Source organism: Oryza glaberrima, chromosome 3 (assembly GCF_000147395.1).
Source record: "Oryza glaberrima chromosome 3, OglaRS2, whole genome shotgun sequence".
Taxonomy (NCBI): Eukaryota; Viridiplantae; Streptophyta; class Magnoliopsida; order Poales; family Poaceae; genus Oryza; species Oryza glaberrima.
The window spans coordinates 29,893,425-29,912,539 of NC_068328.1; the positions used below are offsets into that span (position 1 = coordinate 29,893,425).

Below are 19,115 nucleotides of genomic sequence, written 5' to 3' on the forward strand. Positions count from 1 at the left end.
TCAGATTATAATAAGCTGAATTCCAGATTATAATAAGCTATTTTAATAAGTTGTCTGTTTTTTTCAGTTTACTCTTGATAATCTAGATTATAATAATCTCAAGTTGAAAGAAATCGGGCCTTAAGTTGGTTCATCTCGTCAGTGCTGGTCAAAATGGCCGGCGTCGTTAGGAACGTTTCAACCAGAGGTAAAGTAAAAAGTACTGGTCAAGAAAACCACTCATGGGGTGTAGAGCCGAAATGACGCTGACAGGACTAGTTGTTTTATCCTACCTCTGATTCACGTAACAAGTCGTTTTAATTTGTTTTAATTCAGTTTTCTTTAGATTTAACTAAGTTTTATAGAAAACTATAATAATAATTTCAACATAAAACAAAAATCTATCAATATATATTCAATGTTAGATGCATTGAAACTAATTGGTGCTATAAATATTGTTATGTTTCTCTATAAGCTTAGTTATAAACTCTTAAGAAACTTAACTTAAAAATCAAAATGACTTATAACATGAAATGAAGTGAGTATTATTGAGCAGGTTATGGTATTTTAATAAATAAACTTAATAATTACAGTCGACTCTAACAAATACTCATTTTTTGATAATATATTTTTTAAAAATATGGAACAAATATTTCAATAATATCGTTCAATGATCTAACAAGAAAATGGCAAGAGCTTGTGTGCCGTGGTGGGGTGGTGGTGGTAATGCAGTGATAGCGAGTTGGTGCTGGAAAGCAGTAAATTTTCAGGTAAAGCAGCACTAGCTAGGCACGTACTGTGTCAAGCGTTTGCCGCGTATCGCGCGCGTGGTTGGAGATAGGAGATAGTACTTGGATATGGACGGTGCATATGTGGTCGATGTTGTGGTGGTAGACTGGTACGAATACGTTAGTGTGGTGAGAAAAATAACGGCGGTGCGCGTGATGCCGTGATCGAGATCGATGGGTGGATGCATATGGATGTTGCGAAATTGCTTGGATCACACTTCTGCTGTGTTCTGCTGTCTTCGCTGGCTGGCTGGCTATAGCTGGGTAGCTTGCTAGCTGCCCAGTAGGCAGTGTGAAAAAAAATGGCACTATCTGTGTAGGGATCGGTAAATCTGGAAAGCTCATAACGTTGCCAAAAAGAAAAAAGAAAGAAAGAAAGAAAGAATCCGAGGTTACGTTTATGGAAGTACGGCCGGTACTATGGTTGCATTCTCAACAGCCGCACGTAAAACGTGACAAAATCATTAAACACATTATTAATAAGTGTTAATTGTTATAAATTTTAAAAATAGTAACTCCGTTAATTGACTTTTTCTAGTGCTAGTAGGCGAAATGACGGAGAGTACTAGGCAGGACTCCCTCCGTATTTTAATGTATGACGCCGTTGACTTTTTATCAATATTTCACCATTCGTTTCATTCAAAATTTTTTTGCAAATATAAAAATATTTATGTGATGCTTAAATAGCATTTGATGATGAATCAAGTCACAATAAAATAAATGATAATGACATACATTTTTTAATAAGATGAATGGTTAAACGTTGGACAAAAAGTCAACGGTGTCATACATTAAAATATGGGGTAGTATAAAATAGGATACAGTCTCACATAAGGTACTATCATGGATCTTAATAGATGTTAATCTAGATCGTGATGAGCAAGGTAAGTACAGATTATGGTCTTTGAGACGAGGCCTGTTTAGTTCACAAGTTCTTTTCACGCTGTCACATTAAATGTTTGGATATATGCATAAAGTATTAAATATAGACAGAAAAACTAATTACACGGATTGCGTGTATATTGCGAGACGAATCTTTTAAGCCTAATTACGTCATGATTTGATAATGTGTGCTACAGTAAACATTTGCTAATGACAGATTAATTATGCTTAATAAAATTCATCTCACAATTTTCAGGCGGAATCTGTAATTTGTTTTGTTATTAATCTACGTTTAATACTTTGAATGTGTGATGGTATATCCGATATGACCCTTCAGAAATTTTCGTTCGCCGACTAAACAGGGCTGAAGAAGTGAAGATTGACCTCCCAACGATGATTTCCGCGAAAACAAACAATATAATAAATCTGACCTCGAAACAAACAGTAACAGTAGACAATAGCAGCTCAACACAACGGCCAACCCCTCCACCCCAAATCAAATCTGCATGCGCGCGCATGCATACATGGATGCATGGGCAAGCCAATGCCAATCGAATCTGCCCTCTCAGCCTCTGCACATCTGCATGGGCGCATCCTCATCAACCGATCTCGCCCGGGCAGGCACCGCATGCATGTCCTTTCAACCCGCCGCGCCACACGCGCGCAGGTCCAAGCCGCGCACTGTTGGACACACACCCGCTAGCTGCCGCCTCCATCGATCGCGACGGGTCAAAGCTTCCACCGCAGCAACGACCGTTTTGCCGGCGTATAGTACGTACGTCGTTCGTCACGGACCGATCGATCGCGAGCCAAGCCGAGGAAAAAAAACACCTGGCCATCCAGCAAAAAAAAAAAAAAAAAAAAAAAAAAAAAAAAAAAAACACGCTTGCGTCGATGAGTGAAATGACAAGCTAGCTAGCTTGCACGTAGGAGTATTGGTATTATCCCGACCAATTGATCGACTTGGGCTTGGTTTAGTTTCTAACTTTTTTTTAAAAAAAACTTCTAACTCTTCTATCACATCAAAACTTTTCTACAAATAAACTTTCAACTTTTCTGTCACATCGTTTCAATTTCAACCAAACTTTTAATTTTAGCGTGAACTAAACACACCCTTATTCACCTGACCCGTCGCTCTACAGTATACACGCATGTACTGTGCTTTGCCGCAGATCGATCAGCCGAAAGTTGCTCCAATTAATTACATGTGTACTGTTATTATGTGCCATTGCTAATTCATTTATTCACAACGATGAGAGATTACAATGAGAGGTAGTATGTATTGCGTAGAACTATCTAGTGCTGAAGAATGTATGATTGGCGTAGAGGCTGTAGGGCATGCCGTATAGGCATGGTCATGTGTATGGATCCATGGTAGCAACGGAAAACAGTATGCATGAGCAAATTAAATAGTAGCTCTGGATTATTTTTTTTTTGGCAGCATTGACTGATAGGGTGCTTTAATTAGCACTCCGCTGTTTTTCTTTCTTTTTCTTTTTTTTTGAAGAGAAAAAATCGGCGTTGAATTGACTCCGTATAAATATAAATTAACCTTAAATACTGGGGCTGTACATCAGTTATTGAACCCTTTATTTCCAATGGAAATACTTGCCCTCCGTTAATTAGCTACTCCCTCCGGACTGATAATACTTGTCGTTTTGGATAAGGGTGAGGTTAAACTTTAAAATCTTTGATTATGAATCATTTTCAAAATATTTGTCTTTCAAATATGGTGATCACATGTATATATTAGTCTTAAAATTAATAAGATCATATATTTGTTAATAATTTTTTACATATTTTGATAGAAAATAATGGTCAAAGTTATTTTTTTAAGACCGTGCCCTTGTCCAAAATAATAAGTATTATCAACCCGGAGAGATTATCAGTCTTTATTTTCTTTCTCTTTGGCCTGACTTGGGCCATAGGATTAATTCTCTATAATTGTTACATTAACTGAACTGGTTACTTAAGATTGTCACGAATTTTAAACTAGGAAACTCACGTGCTCCTATGTCATCCTACCACCGTTTCCTAATGATGTTTTTCCTAACTTGGGGGGGGGGGGGGGGGGGTAATGAATAAAAGACTATGAGTTCAAACTTTATAAAATTAAATTTGAATTTCAGTCGGTTTGAGTTCAAACTATGAGTTTTGGGTTTAGTTTTATGTCAAGTTCCGAATGAAAACCCATGATTAATTTGGAACACTCTTGGTTAGCTTAGACTAAGCAGCTGGCGTCTGTCATGCTTGCAATTAGTCAGTCTTGTTTAGATTCAGTGGATACTCCATATATATCGCACCATATCAGATCATGAGGACAAGTATGTGATCACCATCATGCATCCTCCGGTGTTGAGAGGAACATGATGATTGCCCATTCATGACCATCCTAACTAGAAACAGTGTAGAGACCATAATTAGAGGTGCTGGAATGGAATCATCGCCATCATTACTAGCCATGCATTTCTTCTCCCAAAGATAACGACGTCCACACGTGCGCGCGTACGGCCGCCCAAAACGATCGAGAGCCTAGCTGCCGACTGATCCATAGCTGTTTTAGCCGGAGTACGATTGTAGGCCTGTGGTACTTTGCTTTGTTTGGACCTTATATGTTTTAGCACCCTATATCTCAGATTCTCATTGTATAATGATTTGTTTTCTCCATCCTAAAAAGACTTTATATGTTAGAAAGAATGCTTTGATAAAATTGTACTTTCTTTGTCTCAAATAAACAAAACTAGCTAGTATGAGAGGACATCTATTCGGATTCGTAAAATTAGGAAATGTCACATTTCGCACTAGCTTTATTTATTTTGGAACGAAGGGAGTAAAGCGTAATAAAAAGAAAATCAACAATTCTAAAGATGAATCTTAACAGATGTTTGTTCAGCTTCATTATTAGAAGTTTTTTTTCCTAAATAGGAGGAAGTACTCTATTTGTTTTTATAAAAAATAAACAACGTCATATATTAAAAAACAGAGATAATACATAGTACTTCCTCCGTCCCATAATATAGCAATCTAAGACCGGATGTGACGTATTTGTACAGGTTCCTAGTACTAGGATACATCCCATCTAATTTTAGGTTGCTATATTCTAGGACGGAGAGAGTAGAAAATAACCAGAAGCAGTATGAACACGAGGAGGAGATATCACTCCCTGCTAGCCAGTAGTCCAGTACCCATGAACACGTACAGCAGCGCACCGGAGGAGCACAGAAATAGCAGTGGAGTGTGTGTGGGTGTGGAGTACTCCTCAGTGGAGGACAGCATCGACGACGCGACGCAGCACGCGCACGATCGATCGATCGAGTGGGCGACGACGCGGCACTCGCGCACCACAAAACCCCGTACGTGTTCGCGTCATGGCTCGCTCGCGCCGCGCGCGACACCCGGCGGCCGAGTCGCCCGCCCTCGCCGCCGAGACCGACCTGGTGGTGCCGGTCGCGGTCGGGTCTGCGTAGTGCGCGCGCGTGCGCCTCGCTTCGGCTAACGAGAGGTGGGGCCCACCAAGCGGGCGTGGGCCCGGCCCGCACCGGGGAGACTCGATCTCGGACTCCTCGTTGCCGCGACGTGTCGCGGGGTGGTTCGCTGGGCTCCAACGGCTTCAGGGGAGGAAGGCCCGGATCGGGTGCGGCGGCCTCCGCGTGCGGCCCATGTGTGCTGCAGACTTGCAGTTGGAAGATGTGAGGAACATTGCTGGCTTTGTGAGGAGTTCGATTTTAGAGTCAGTGGTACGGAAAACGGGTACGCCATTTTTAGCTAATTACTGATTAAGTATTAATTATTATAAATTTGAAAAATAGATTTATATAGTTTTTTAAAAAACTTTTATATATAAAAGTATTTGCACCAAATGTATTATTTAGCAGTTCGAGAAACATGGTAAAAAAACGAGAAAGTTGTTTTTTGAGTCCGGCAAAGTTTGATTTTTCTAACAATGTATATGTTGCAATGATATTAGATTCTATTAGGTCATTCTAATGATGCATCTTTATTTTATACTAACATACTTTTTTCTTAAGGAAAAGATGTATTCCTCCAAACACCAGCAAATTCGGTTCCAATTTTTTCTATATTATTTTAAGTTTCTTTGTTCTGATGTACTGCGCACTAGTATGTGATATGGTTCAAAAGTAACTAGCTCGATCATGTAAGAGTAAGACATGTATGTCCATCATCTAGATCATCAACTCTAAGAATGTGTTCCTACTATACGAACAAGAATTACATGTTTGCTAGAGTGGTAAATCCTGTTGAAAAATGCAAAGGGCATATGATGACCATGTAAGGATAATATTTCATTCAAGCCTCACTAATGCAAAAGAAAAACGAGAAGAAATAATAGTTACTGCTCCATTAATTATATCTACTATATATATAGGATGACCCACAAATCCTAAAGTCTCATCAAGGCTTTGTTCATTCGATTGATTGTTTGCTTGATGTCTACTTGTACGTTTTGAATGTGGTGTAAATGATTAGATATGAAATTATTGTATCAGTGAAAAAACATGTTTGCACGACATATATATAGGATGTTCCAAAAAGAAGTTACCACATGTGATCGATCTAGAGAAACAATATTGCTATGATAAATATGTTTTGCACCTGCGAATATGTCATGAAATGACTTACTTCTGCTATCTAAGACGATGTACTTAAGGAGGCCGGTTCTCGTGAGAAAAAACAATGAACAATCTCAAAGATATATCTCGTAATATCTAGATGTGTGCTGTAAATGACTACGAGTATGTTTTAGATAATATAACTAATTTCCAGTATATGAGTATGTGACATGAAACTATTTTATAGATGACTAATCAACATCAAACTCTTTCAGATATTATAAATGACTATATATGTAAAACCCTTTCACGTGTGCTAAAAATGAAACTGTGTTACGGATAAAAACCCCGTTCTTAAAGTACAATAATTAAAATGTTTGGATTGTGCTACGAATGGAAATTTATGCTATAAGAATACTATACATAAATATGACACATTGTATGAATGATAAATCTAAATACAAGTATATGCTATTATTGAGAAATCATTTGTGCACTCCTTAGATCCTTTATTAGTGACTAGAAAAATCATCTCATTAATGAGAAACCTGTTTTACATCCTTCAGGTAATCAGGTGTGCCATAAATGAATATGGCACAAAACTGCTCAAGCAATATAAGCAATATGCTAGGTAGAAAAACCAATAAAAATATATCACCATAAATGAGCAAAAAGTTATGCTTTAAATGAGCCATAGATACTTAAAAAAACATTATGACTTAAATATATCACCATACGTGAGCAAAAATTTATGCTATAAATGAACCATAGATACAAAGAAAACATCGTGACTTAAATATATCACTATAACTGAGCAAATATTTATGATATAAATTAGCTCTAGATACGAACAAAACAGTGTGACTTGAAATATATCATCTCATAATTGAGTAAATATGTATGCTATAAGGCCATTCCCAACCCAAGACATTAGACATAGTTTCCATAAACTCCACATCATTAAGAAACTAGTATCACTACTCTCCCAATGCAAACACCACTATTCCATACTTAAATTAAATGCTACTTACCTCACATAATGTCTTGGATGTTGTGTAGAAACCATGTCTCATACAAGACTCTTTCCTCATTTATTCACTTGCCACATCATTTTTTATTCTAGGTGACAGCTTATTTAATGCTATGGACACCATCCTAGTCATTGGGTTGGGAATGGCCTAAATGAGCTGCATATATGAATCAAACACTGTGACTTGAATATATCACCATAATTGAGCAAAGATTTATGCTATAAATGATTAAATATATCACCATAACTGAGCAAAGATTTATGCCATAAATGATAAACGAACAAAACAAAGTGATTTCAGAGCTATAGATACGAAGAAAATAATGTGACTTGAAAGATATCATTTCATAACTGAGCAAATATTTATGCCATAGATGAGCTATATATATATGAATAAAACATTGTGACTTAAAAAGATATCATCATAACTGAGCAAAGATTTATGCTATAAATGAAGCCTACATACAAACATAACACTATAGCTTAAAAGATATCATCATATCTAAGCAAATATGTATGCTATAAATAGGACTCTACATACGAACGAAACACTGTGACTTAAGAGATACCATCATAACCGAGCAAAGATTTATGCTATAAATGACAAACGAACAAAACAAGGTGACTTCAGACTTGAGGGTTCATTTCCTTCCTCCCATCACAGCAGCATCGGAAAAAAAATCGTCGTTGCTGTACGTCACCCCTGGTTTGACACTCGCGCGCAGCCACCACAGCATTGGAAACGCGCGCACACGACGAGAGGAGCAGGAGCCCAGCAAGGAGAGAAGAAAAAAAAAAGGAAAAAAGAAAAGAAAAGAAAAGAAAAACAGAGAATGCGTGGGGCCCGCGCCCACCACTGTGGCGCCTGACACAGCTCACACCTTTGACGAAACGGCAGCCCGTAGCCCCCCGGGCCCACCACACCCCCACACCCCAGAGGAAAATAAAATAAAATAAAAAATATAAAAACTCAAGAAAAAAAAATCGGGGACAAGGAAAAAGTCCAAGGCGCAGGACGGAGACGGGCGCGATGGACGGCGCAGATCATCCTGGGGCCCACTTCGGTGGCCCCGCCCGCGGTATTTATTTTTTATTTTATTATTATTTTAATCCGCCCGAGGAGGAATACCAGAGAGCACAAAGGGAGAAAAGAAAATTAAAGAAAAGAAGGGGCAAAAAAGCGAGAGCACTGCCCTGGCCCCACCCTCTTCCCCACCAATTTGTTTATTTATTCATTTATTTATTTTCTTCTTCGTTCACTCAGTGGCTTGCTTGGACTAGTACTGGACTCTACTTCTACTGCTGCTGCGCTTCCCTGCTTGTACCAGCCGAGGGAGAGAGAGAGAGAGAGAGAGAGAGAGGGGCAGCCACTCCCTCTCCTCCTCGTCGTCGTCGTCTCCACCGGTGGAGGTCTCAGCCCTGGCTCCAGCGAGGTGAGGTTTTGACTCTGCTGTTCTTGCCCTTTGCTGGTAGGATCATGCATGCGTATGCGTTTCTTGTTTCCGTGGATCGAGTAGTAGCAGAGGCAGCTGTTTGGGGTTTATGGGGGAGTAAATTTCTGTTGGTTTTTGGGGATTGGTTTTAGGGGGGAGCAGCTGCAGGGGTGATGGCCATGGCTGTGGAGTGGAGTGGTGGGGTGTGGTGATTTTTTTCCCTTTTTTTTTCTGTTCTTGTAGGCTCAGGTGGTTCTTGGATTGTGTCAGGTTGCCTAATTTTGGTAGTATTGATTAGGCCACCGGGAATGCCATGTTGCGTGCCCGCGTGCCCAATTTTAGCTCAGCTCGTCGGAAATGGCACCCGTGTGCGCCGCATGATTGTGAGAATCTCCCCCCCTGCATCGCCCAGGTGGTGCTGTTTCTTGAAATCATCCAGTGAGGTGGCTGTTTTTTTTAATATATATATGGTAATGGAATGATTAGGGCTATCAGCAAATCTACCCATGTGTTGCTTGTTTCCTATTTATATATGGAAAATGCTCATGATGTGATGTGATCCCTGTGTTAGAGTTGCATATTGGGGCTCAAGAATTTCTAGGTTAGAGCATTTGGTGGTGAGCTTGATAGATTTGTGTGTATGATCAGAGTCAAGAGGTGATTGATTTGTTTGTGCAGGTAGGGTGGGAGGGGAGTGATTCATGGAGGGGATGGAGGAAGCAAACAGGGAGGCAGTGCAGAGCTGTCACAGGGTGCTCACCCTCCTCTCCAGCCCCCATAGCCAGCTTGTCCCTAACAAGGATCTCGCGGCGGCTACGGGAGAGGCTGTTGCAAAGTTCTGCTCCGTGGCATCCAGGCTGAACAATGGCAATGGCCTCCAGGGCCATGCCCGGGTTAGAAAGATCAAGAAGCCCTTGCCTATCTTTGATAGCAACCTCTTTTTGGAGAGCCCTGCACTGGCTGTGGCGACGGCAGCCAAGACACCTAACTCGAGTCCGATCACTAGCCTCCAGCTGTTTCCGAGGTACCATCAGATGGAGGGCTCTTCTTCAAAGGATCCTGTTAGGATCCCTGCCCAATTCCCCAAAAGGTTGCTTCTAGATAACCCTGCGGTTGATTCGGATGGGCCATCACGGGGGCCACCGCTCCAGCTCATCCAGCCGGTGTCTGTTGCGCCCCCAGCTGGAACGCCTCACCCGGCATTGCCTTCGGCGCATCTTCATTTCATCCAGCAGCACCAGAGCTACCAGAGGTTTCAGCTCATGCAGCAGATGAAGATGCAGAGTGAGATGATAAAGAGGAGTGGCCTTGGTGAACAGGGTGGTAGCAATGGTGGTGGTAAGGGTGTTAATCTCAAGTTTGACAGTTCTAATTGCACGGCATCATCCTCCCGTTCATTCTTGTCGTCTCTGAGTATGGAGGGGAGCATTGCGAGTTTGGACGGTAGCCGCTCCAGTCGTCCATTCCAGCTAGTTAGTGGGTCACAGACGTCAAGCACTCCAGAGTTAGGCCTCATGCAGAGGAGGAGGTGCACTGGTAGGGAGGATGGTAGTGGACGATGCACAACTGGGAGCCGATGTCACTGTGCGAAGAAAAGGTTGGATTTTTTTTTCTTTTTGTGATAAATTGATATGAGTATCTTAACCTTATGTTTTTTCTTAAGTCACTTTTGTATGTAATTGCAGGAAGCTGAGGATAAGGAGGTCTATCAAAGTCCCTGCAATCAGTAATAAGGTTGCTGACATTCCAGCTGATGAGTTCTCATGGAGGAAGTATGGACAGAAGCCAATAAAAGGATCCCCACATCCTAGGTATAGCTAAATGCTCAATCTCATGTAGTCATTTAGTCATTATGTTGCCAGGTGTTTTTTCTGGTACAATTGGGTGCCATTGCTAGTTCATACTGCACATGATATCTACACTTGTGCTTTGCTGACTTGTCACTATTATTCAGTAATCAGTACTAGTATGTTAGGAAACGGTCCTGCCTGGTTACATTGAGCTATTATTTCTGTTCATGAAATTTTTATCTTCTCTGTTCTTAGCAGATTTAAGTATATGCACATCTCATAGAATGCATGATATGCCATTAATTATTCACCAGAAAGGTTTTCTAATTTGGACAGCAATAAATGATTGTAGCTCATGATACTATGTGCTGTAAGTTTCAAGCTAGATTTCTTTCCACATCTGTTTAGAGGCTGGTTATAGCAAAGGGAGATTGGGATCTCGAGAAAGTTATAGTTTTGGTTTTAAGCAACTCATGTGGTTGGTGATACCTTCAGTCACACATGTAGTTACAAGAATGCCAAGCTCTAATTTTGGTAACATGCCTGTTGCAATCCAAGAAAGATTACAGCTAACAACCTTTCCCTATACAAATTACTCATTCTTTTTGTCGAAGAGATTGCTGAAGTATATTCACGTATGCTCATCGTTTTTCAGGGGTTACTATAAGTGTAGCAGTGTAAGAGGATGCCCAGCCAGGAAGCATGTTGAGAGGTGCGTCGACGACCCCTCGATGTTGATTGTTACCTATGAAGGTGATCACAATCACAACCGGGTCCTAGCTGCCCAGCCAGCCTGATCGACATTTCAGGCTTTCAGTCGCCGGATCACTTCGATAACATCCCTTTCTAGACAAGAGATTAAAAAGTAAAAAAAAAAAAAAGAACAAGAGGAGCCTAGTTTGTACATACTGCTCTGTTCCTAACTGTTGGGTGGTAGAGACAGCTCTTGCAGAAGAATCCATGGCGAAAGGAATTTACCGCATAGATGGAGTATTTTCTCATCGGAGACTCGTAATTTTGTAGCCTTTTCTCTCCTTTTTATTTTGCCCTCTTCATGTTGGTCCTAGAAACTATCTTGTGTTGCAGTGTGACATTCAGCTGCTGCAGTTATATGTCTGGGGGTGTGGTGGTGGTGAAGGTGATTTACTGTTTAGAGGATTGGAGAGGACAGTGCCTGTAAAAGTGGCAACACCTAGGAACAAAATGTACCCTCATCTTCAGTCTGGAATGGTAGTACAATCTTTGTTGTGATGGGAAGCATCGGGTTGTTTGTGATGTGTTTGCTAGCACAAGTGTGATCCTGCGACGGGATCGTCAGGCTTTAAAATTCTGACCGTGTTTTGTCCTGCGAAATTCAGATTTCAGAGGCCAGTTTCTGGGCGATCTGAAAACGCATGCAGCCATTGTACCTAGTGCCTCTCTTGTCCCTTGATTCTTTGACATGTCCATGTAGCGATTCAGAAGGCCAGTTGATCTCTCTGTTTGGAGGTCTTGCTGAGATCATGGTGTTCACGGGATTTCTTCGGTCTATGCCAAGATTTGGTGATTTTTTTTTAAAAAAAAATTCCTTTTGGACTCCGAACTCTTGCCATGTAGGGTTAAAAATTCCTTTTTTAAAAAGACCAGTTGTGGCTTCTTAATTGGAAAAATATGAGGGTTAAAATAGAAAATATAAGGGGCTAATAAAAAAGGAGTAGAAAAATTGAAAATACCACTTAAACACCTACATTCTAAAAGAAAAATAAGTTTTTTTTACACATGTGGCTTAAGCCTATATGACACATTTGTAGAAGTGGCCTCCAGTGTGAATGTGGCAAGGCTGTAAGCAATAATGGGGTTTGATAGATTTCAGTTTTTGAAGCAAATGCTTGGTTGCTTGCCTCCAAGCTGTAGACTGTTGTGCAGTTGGCTGGTATAACAGAAAAGACAACGGAATGTGTGCTGTATTATGGTCACAAAGAAAACAAAAAGGTCATTAGAAAATGTTCTGTTTTTGTGCTCTTATTAATGTGAAATTCGATTACAGAGAATATCTCCATTCCCATTCTTCTGAAATCTGTAATCGGACTGACAAGCGCAGTGACAGGCAACCATTCGTATCCGTTCTACTCTGTCCAAAGTCCAAACCGTGCAAGTCTGAAATGGTACAGTGCAACTGCACCATGTCCAGCACTAAGCATTTCTCTTGTTGGGCTGTGATAAAGGCCTGTTTCCTTGTAGCCACTAGCCCACTAGGCAAGCTTGAACTAATGCCAGATACTCAAGGCCCAACCGCCCCAAGTACTCCATAAATAGAAGATTTCACTTTGTGTAGTTTTGATTATTTGATTATTAGTGAAATAATTTACTGTTTTTCATGTGTCAACTCGTCGATTCGCAGGACACGGAGAAACTTTTTACTGACAATATCCATAAATAATTGTTTTTTAATCAACGAAGATTACCACATTAATATTCGGGGGCATGATAAACAATGGTTTTTCAGCGTATTTATCATCCTATTCAGAATAAACGTGTTTTTCTACCTTTTGTTTTAAATGAGAAAAGGGATGTTCTGGCATGAATATTCGTAATTACTTATTCAAATTCTTCATACTGATCATTTTATACTAGAATCAAGCTTTTTCTAGGAATAGTACGTATTTGTTTTTGTGTTTTCATGTTTTCTAGTTACCTGTTTTTCATGTGTTTATCCTTTCCCCCCTATCTTTTTTTTCATATGGTCTTAAAAGTCATTCGAAGTTCATCGTCTTAGGAATAGTGACCCCCCACCTGAACTTAATTTGACATGTCTCAGTTATGTACGTCTGTAGAATTATTGCAAATTCATGTTGTTTTTTACACTTTAATACTCCCTCCATCCCAAAATAAATATAATTCACCTAGCTAGTATGAAATATGATATTTTTTAAAACTACGAATCATGCACTGTACAGATCACAGTACTTAGTAGAAAATATCACATCATATACTAGGGCAGTAGGGCTGTGTTTAGATCCAGCGGTGTAAAGTTTTGGCGTGTCACATCGAATATACGGACACACATTTGAAGTATTAAACATAGACTAATAACAAAAACAAATTACAGAATCCGGCTGTAAACTGCGAGACGAATTTATTAAGCCTAATTAATCTGTCATTAGCAAATGTTTACTGTAGCACCACATTGTCAGATCATGGAGCAATTAGCTAGGCTTAAAAGATTTGTCTCGCAATTTACACGCAATCTGTGTAATTAATTATTTTTTTTGTTTATATTTAATACTCCATGCATGTGTCCAAACATTCGATGTGACATGGTGAAAAATTTTGTCAGGGGATCTAAACAAGGCCTAGGTTAATTTATTTTGGGATGGGGGACTAGCCTTTTCCTAGAGAAGATAATTGTTCATGTCTGAATACGTAGTAACATGTGCTCCACGTTTAGTTAAGATGAACTCATTCATGCACTGAAGTTCCAAAACATCAAGCTTGCCTTGAGTTTCGTTTACTGCAATCTCAAGTGCAGGTACACTAATGGAATTAGCCAGCTCCCATCTAACCACCGGTTGGTGATTAAACACTGACCCCAACCCAAAAAGATTCAATCTTTTCATATCAAAGCACAGTAGTACACGTACACACACTTCGTGTCCAACATGCCTGCTTAAGACACGCTAATTGCCTAATTGATCACCTGATAATCATTTTGGTGACCCTAATTAGCCATAGGGCTAACTATCCTGTCAAGCACGGCGATCCGGCACCATTAGTTTCACGAGAAAATCGAGAAAAAAAATTATATGGGACCCCATCGAACATATGCCACGTGTACGGATCATGTTACTCTACAGTGTGGAATAGGATATCACTATTTTGAACAGTAAAAGTACAAGCTTGACTTCGCCTGTGACAGGTATCAAAAGGCTACAAAATCGTCCGAAGAGGGACAACTCTTTTTTTTTCTATGATTTCTAGTGATGTAGAAACGACAAGACGATGTCTCAAGGAATAAAAAAAAAATATATCTTCGAAAGTTCAAATCATCTGTACTGAATTATAGGTTCATCTTTATAAATTTGTAGCAACTAGCAACTTTTTAATAGAATTTCACTGAATTCAGTAGGATAATACAGCAAAAGGAACTAGATCTGCCCCGCATGTACATAAGTTAAATTCCTTGGGCAAAAATGATTCGATGATCCGATTGAAATCGATCGAAAATTGTGGCGACAATTTTTTTTAGCAATATCGAACAGAGTATCTAGCTAGTTACTAACTTACTACTACTATTTTAGAGAAAGTCAAGTTAATTAGCTAAAAATATGAACTGATGCATGCATGTGTGATGTATTATGGTTGACAATGTAGTGGCCAATTAGATTTCCTTTCTTTGTCAGGACGTCCTACAGATTCATAGCTGACCAATTGTCTTATATTTTATACTCCTACATACACGTATATAGGCCATTGTTTTCGACAACTTGAACAATACTCAACAACTTTATTTTCCAAACTAATAGTACAAGGCTAGTGAACCCCATAATTTGGGCATCAAAGGGTTCTAACCTAAGATATATCGCTTGGATTCGTTTTCCTTTTTATGCCTATTATTCATAGTGGCATCGATTGGTTTGCCCTGTCTATTAAGTCTTTCTTTGTTTTTCTTTTTGGCCACTAGATTGACAACCACGTATATAATACAACAACTTACATGTTTAGTTTTTTAAAAGTAACTTATTCTAACTTAAAAAATGTATTAAGTACTTGTGTGCAACAATTTGAAAAGAAAATAAATGCTCCTAAACGTAGCAAATTGAAATCACAACCAAACTAGGAAGTTGTGATGGTAAATTAAAGCTGAAATTACTGGGCTACTGGAATTCATTTTACTACAAGTTTGGGTCAGACATACAAGGTATATATGTCATGGCTGTTATGTGAAATACACACTACACACCACACGCATATATATATAAGAAGAGGGATGGTAATAAACGCATGCATATGCAAATTAAATTTGTTTTCCCTAATACATCACAGAGGCTCTCCACAAGCACACGAATGGCTAAAAAAAATGTTAAAATATACAAACCAAATCTAGCTGCACAAACTCAAGAGAGCACCAACTTGCTAATTTCATTACATAGACAAATTGAGCTATTGGACAATAGGAAATTAAGGTCTTCGTGACGCCTTCCTTTGTTCCGATCCATTTCCTTACATGTGAATGTATTAGATCTATTCCATCCGCCCCGTAAAAAACAAATCTAAGACCAGGCCACGTGTGATATATTCTAATACTATGAATCTGGACATATAACTAGAATGTGTCGTATCCTATACTATGTTGGTTTTTTATGTAACGAAGGAAATACTTTTTATCTATATCACACCCTCTAGAGAACTGAAAGTTATTTTACTTTAATTGTTTAAAGGGAGCAATGGTACAAAATATATAAACGTGTATAGAGTAATGGTTTAACAAAATAAAACAATATATATTTGCCGACAACACAAAACCCGTATATTAGCACAGACAGATGAGCGGTACTGAACATCACTTAAGGCATTTACATTAGCAATAAATGAATCTACACATGACCCTGTCAAATATAGGTGAGTGTTGATATGGATGAGAGAGGAGAGTCAACTCGGAAATGCTACTGGGTGAGCGCGCTCGCCCGCTCAGGGCGATCGATTCCCCCCTCCCCCTCCCTCCCTCCACCTGGTTTCCTTTTTTGGCACCGTATTACTTTCCTATTTTAGTAAATTTATGCACCTAAAGTTTATACACCTCAAGTTTACACATCTAAAGTTTAGAGACCAAAAGTTTATATATCCGATTCAAATTTGAATTTGAATTCAAATATTTTTTAATATAGTATTTCTATACATCTAAAGTTTATACACCTAAAGTTTATAGATCCAAAGTTTATAAGTCAAAAGTTTAAATACCCGATTCAAATTTGAATTTGAATTCAAATTTTTTATACATAAATTTTTCTAACTTTTTATTTTTTTTTAAATTTTTTTTGTGGTGTAATGTAATAGGAAGAGAAGAACGGGAGGAGGAAAGGGAGAAGTAGGAGGAGTGCCTATAGGCGGAGCGCCCCCCCCCCCCCCCCCCCCCCTCGTCGTGAGATAGATATAGGCTAGAAAAAAAAACTAACACGGGAGAAGAGAAGGGTGAAAAAAATGAGAGTTGATTAGAGTCAGCAACCATTGTATGACACGTTTGTGGAGCTGTCATCAAATGAAAACATGGACTATATCTATCTGAGTATGAGTTTGAACCATGCATGCTCAAAGTGTTAAGCTTGTCCTTAATTAGGATTTAAACCATTATTGTGGTGGGAATTAATTAATTAGCCATTTTATCCCATCTTGACAGGGGGAGAAACGATACTTGATTAGCTTAGCCAACCGGCCACACGTTTTTCACAAACCAAGAAGCTAGTTCCCACAATACATAAAATTATATCTCAGCATCCGCGATTACATGGCCCAATCCTCTCCTTAATTAGCTTGTTTGCCTATATAAACCCTTATTCTGTCCAAGCCATGCTGCAATTAACTTATCACTCATCAGCACTGCACTAAAAGCAGTGTACAAGCTAGCTAGCCCTAGCTGCTGTAAGATTAATCAGCTTAATTAGCAGCTATAACTAGCTAGTTAATTAATTAGCTTAATTAGTTAGCTTTAGCTAGCCATGGACGACTACTTCTTCCTCCAGTCGCTGCTGCTCTGCGTCGCCGCCGTGGCGCTGCTGCAGCTGGCGAAGGTGGCCGCCACCATGAGGCGGCGGCCGAGGACGCCGCCGGGGCCATGGAGGCTGCCGGTGATCGGCAGCATGCACCACCTCGTGAACGCGCTGCCGCACCGCGCGCTGCGTGACCTGGCCGGCGTGCACGGCCCGCTGATGATGCTGCGGCTCGGCGAGACGCCGGTGGTGGTGGCGTCGTCGAGGGGGGCGGCGCGCGCGGTGCTCAAGACCCACGACGCCAACTTCGCCACCAGGCCCAGGCTCCTCGCCGGCGAGATCGTCGGCTACGGCTGGGCCGACATCCTCTTCTCCCCCTCCGGCGACTACTGGCGCAAGCTCCGCCAGCTCTGCGCCGCCGAGATCCTCAGCCCCAAGCGCGTCCTCTCCTTCCGCCACATCAGGGAGGACGAGGTGACGGCGCGGGTGGAGGAGATCCGCGCCGTGGCGGCGCCGTCGACGCCGGTGAACCTGAGCGTGCTGTTCCACAGCACGACCAACGACATCGTGGCGCGCGCGGCGTTCGGGAGGAAGCGGAAGAGCGCGCCGGAGTTCATGGCCGCCATCAAGGCCGGCGTCGGGCTGTCGAGCGGCTTCAAAATCCCCGACCTCTTCCCGACGTGGACCACCGCGCTCGCCGCGGTCACCGGCATGAAGCGCAGCCTCCGCGGTATCCACAAGACGGTCGACGCCATCCTGCAGGAGATCATCGACGAGAGGCGGAGCGTCCGCGGTGACAAGATCAACAACGGCGGTGCCGCCGATGATCAGAACGCCGACGAGAACCTCGTCGACGTGCTCATCGCCTTGCAGGAGAAGGGCGGCTTCGGTGGAAAGGCGGCTTCGGCTTCCACCTCGACGACAACAAAATCAAGGCCATCATTTTGGTAACCCTATACTTTGATTGCATGTGCATGAAGGCAAAAGTGTTACTACTCCATGGGTCATTGTAACACATATGATATGTACACTTGACGTGCAGGACATGTTCGCCGGCGGGACGGGGACGTCGGCGTCGGCGTTGGAGTGGGCGATGTCAGAGCTGATGCGGAACCCGGCGGTGATGAAGAAGTTGCAGGGGCAGATCCGAGAGGCGTTCCACGGGAAGGCGGTGGTGACGGAGGCCGACCTGCAGGCAAGCAACCTGAGGTACCTGAAGCTGGTGATCCAGGAGGCGCTCAGGCTGCACCCACCGGCACCGTTGTTGGTGCCGCGGGAGAGCATCGACACGTGTGAGCTAGATGGGTACACGATCCCAGCCAAATCACGTGTCATCGTTAACGTGTGGGCTATCGGTCGAGACCCTAAGTACTAGTACTGGGACGATGCTGAGGAGTTTAAGCCAGAGCGGTTCGATGACGATGCTATCGATTTTATGGGTGGCAGCTACGAGTTCATCCCATTTGGTTCTGGTAGGAGGATGTGCCCTGGCTTCAACTATGGCCTCGCTAGTATGGAGCTCGTGCTCGTTGCCATGCTCTACTACTTCGATTGGTCGCTCCCGGTGGGTGTCAAGGAGGTTGACATGGAGGAGGCGCCGGGCCTCGGCGGCGCACGCCGCTGCTGCTCTGCGCCACCCCGTTTGTTCCGGCCGCCGTCTCCGCCGATTATTAGTTAGTACGTAGCTTGTCGCTACCTTGCAATGGCGCTCATCACGTCTCTCAACTCATACGATTTGCCTAGTATGATCTCTAAATAAATCTCGCGCTCTGTAAATTGATCAGCAGTACCTGCGTACTATACAGTGTCGATTTACATGTGTACTGTAGTGTATACGTACTACAGTGTGTACTGTAAGTTTAATAATCAAGATTGTTAATTGTAATAGTTACTACGATATGTGTATGCTATATATGCGGTGGTAATGAATTAAACACGATAAACTGTGACCAGTATCTA

At 41.4% G+C, this 19,115-nt stretch overlaps 1 protein-coding gene and 1 pseudogene across 1 annotated transcript; both read left to right on the forward strand.

Moving 5' to 3' along the window:
* The first annotated feature begins 8,517 nt into the window (after positions 1-8,517).
* LOC127768181 (protein WRKY1-like) lies at positions 8,518-11,730 on the forward strand. The gene is made up of 4 exons (XM_052293720.1): positions 8,518-8,683; positions 9,362-10,280; positions 10,369-10,494; positions 11,129-11,730. Exons 2-4 carry the CDS (start codon positions 9,385-9,387, stop codon positions 11,268-11,270), a joined length of 1,164 nt encoding a protein of 387 aa, XP_052149680.1. The 5' UTR covers positions 8,518-8,683; positions 9,362-9,384; the 3' UTR covers positions 11,271-11,730.
* A 5,435-nt stretch (positions 11,731-17,165) lies between these two features.
* On the forward strand, positions 17,166-18,830 carry LOC127766400 (premnaspirodiene oxygenase-like; annotated as a pseudogene).
* Positions 18,831-19,115: the final 285 nt, after the last annotated feature.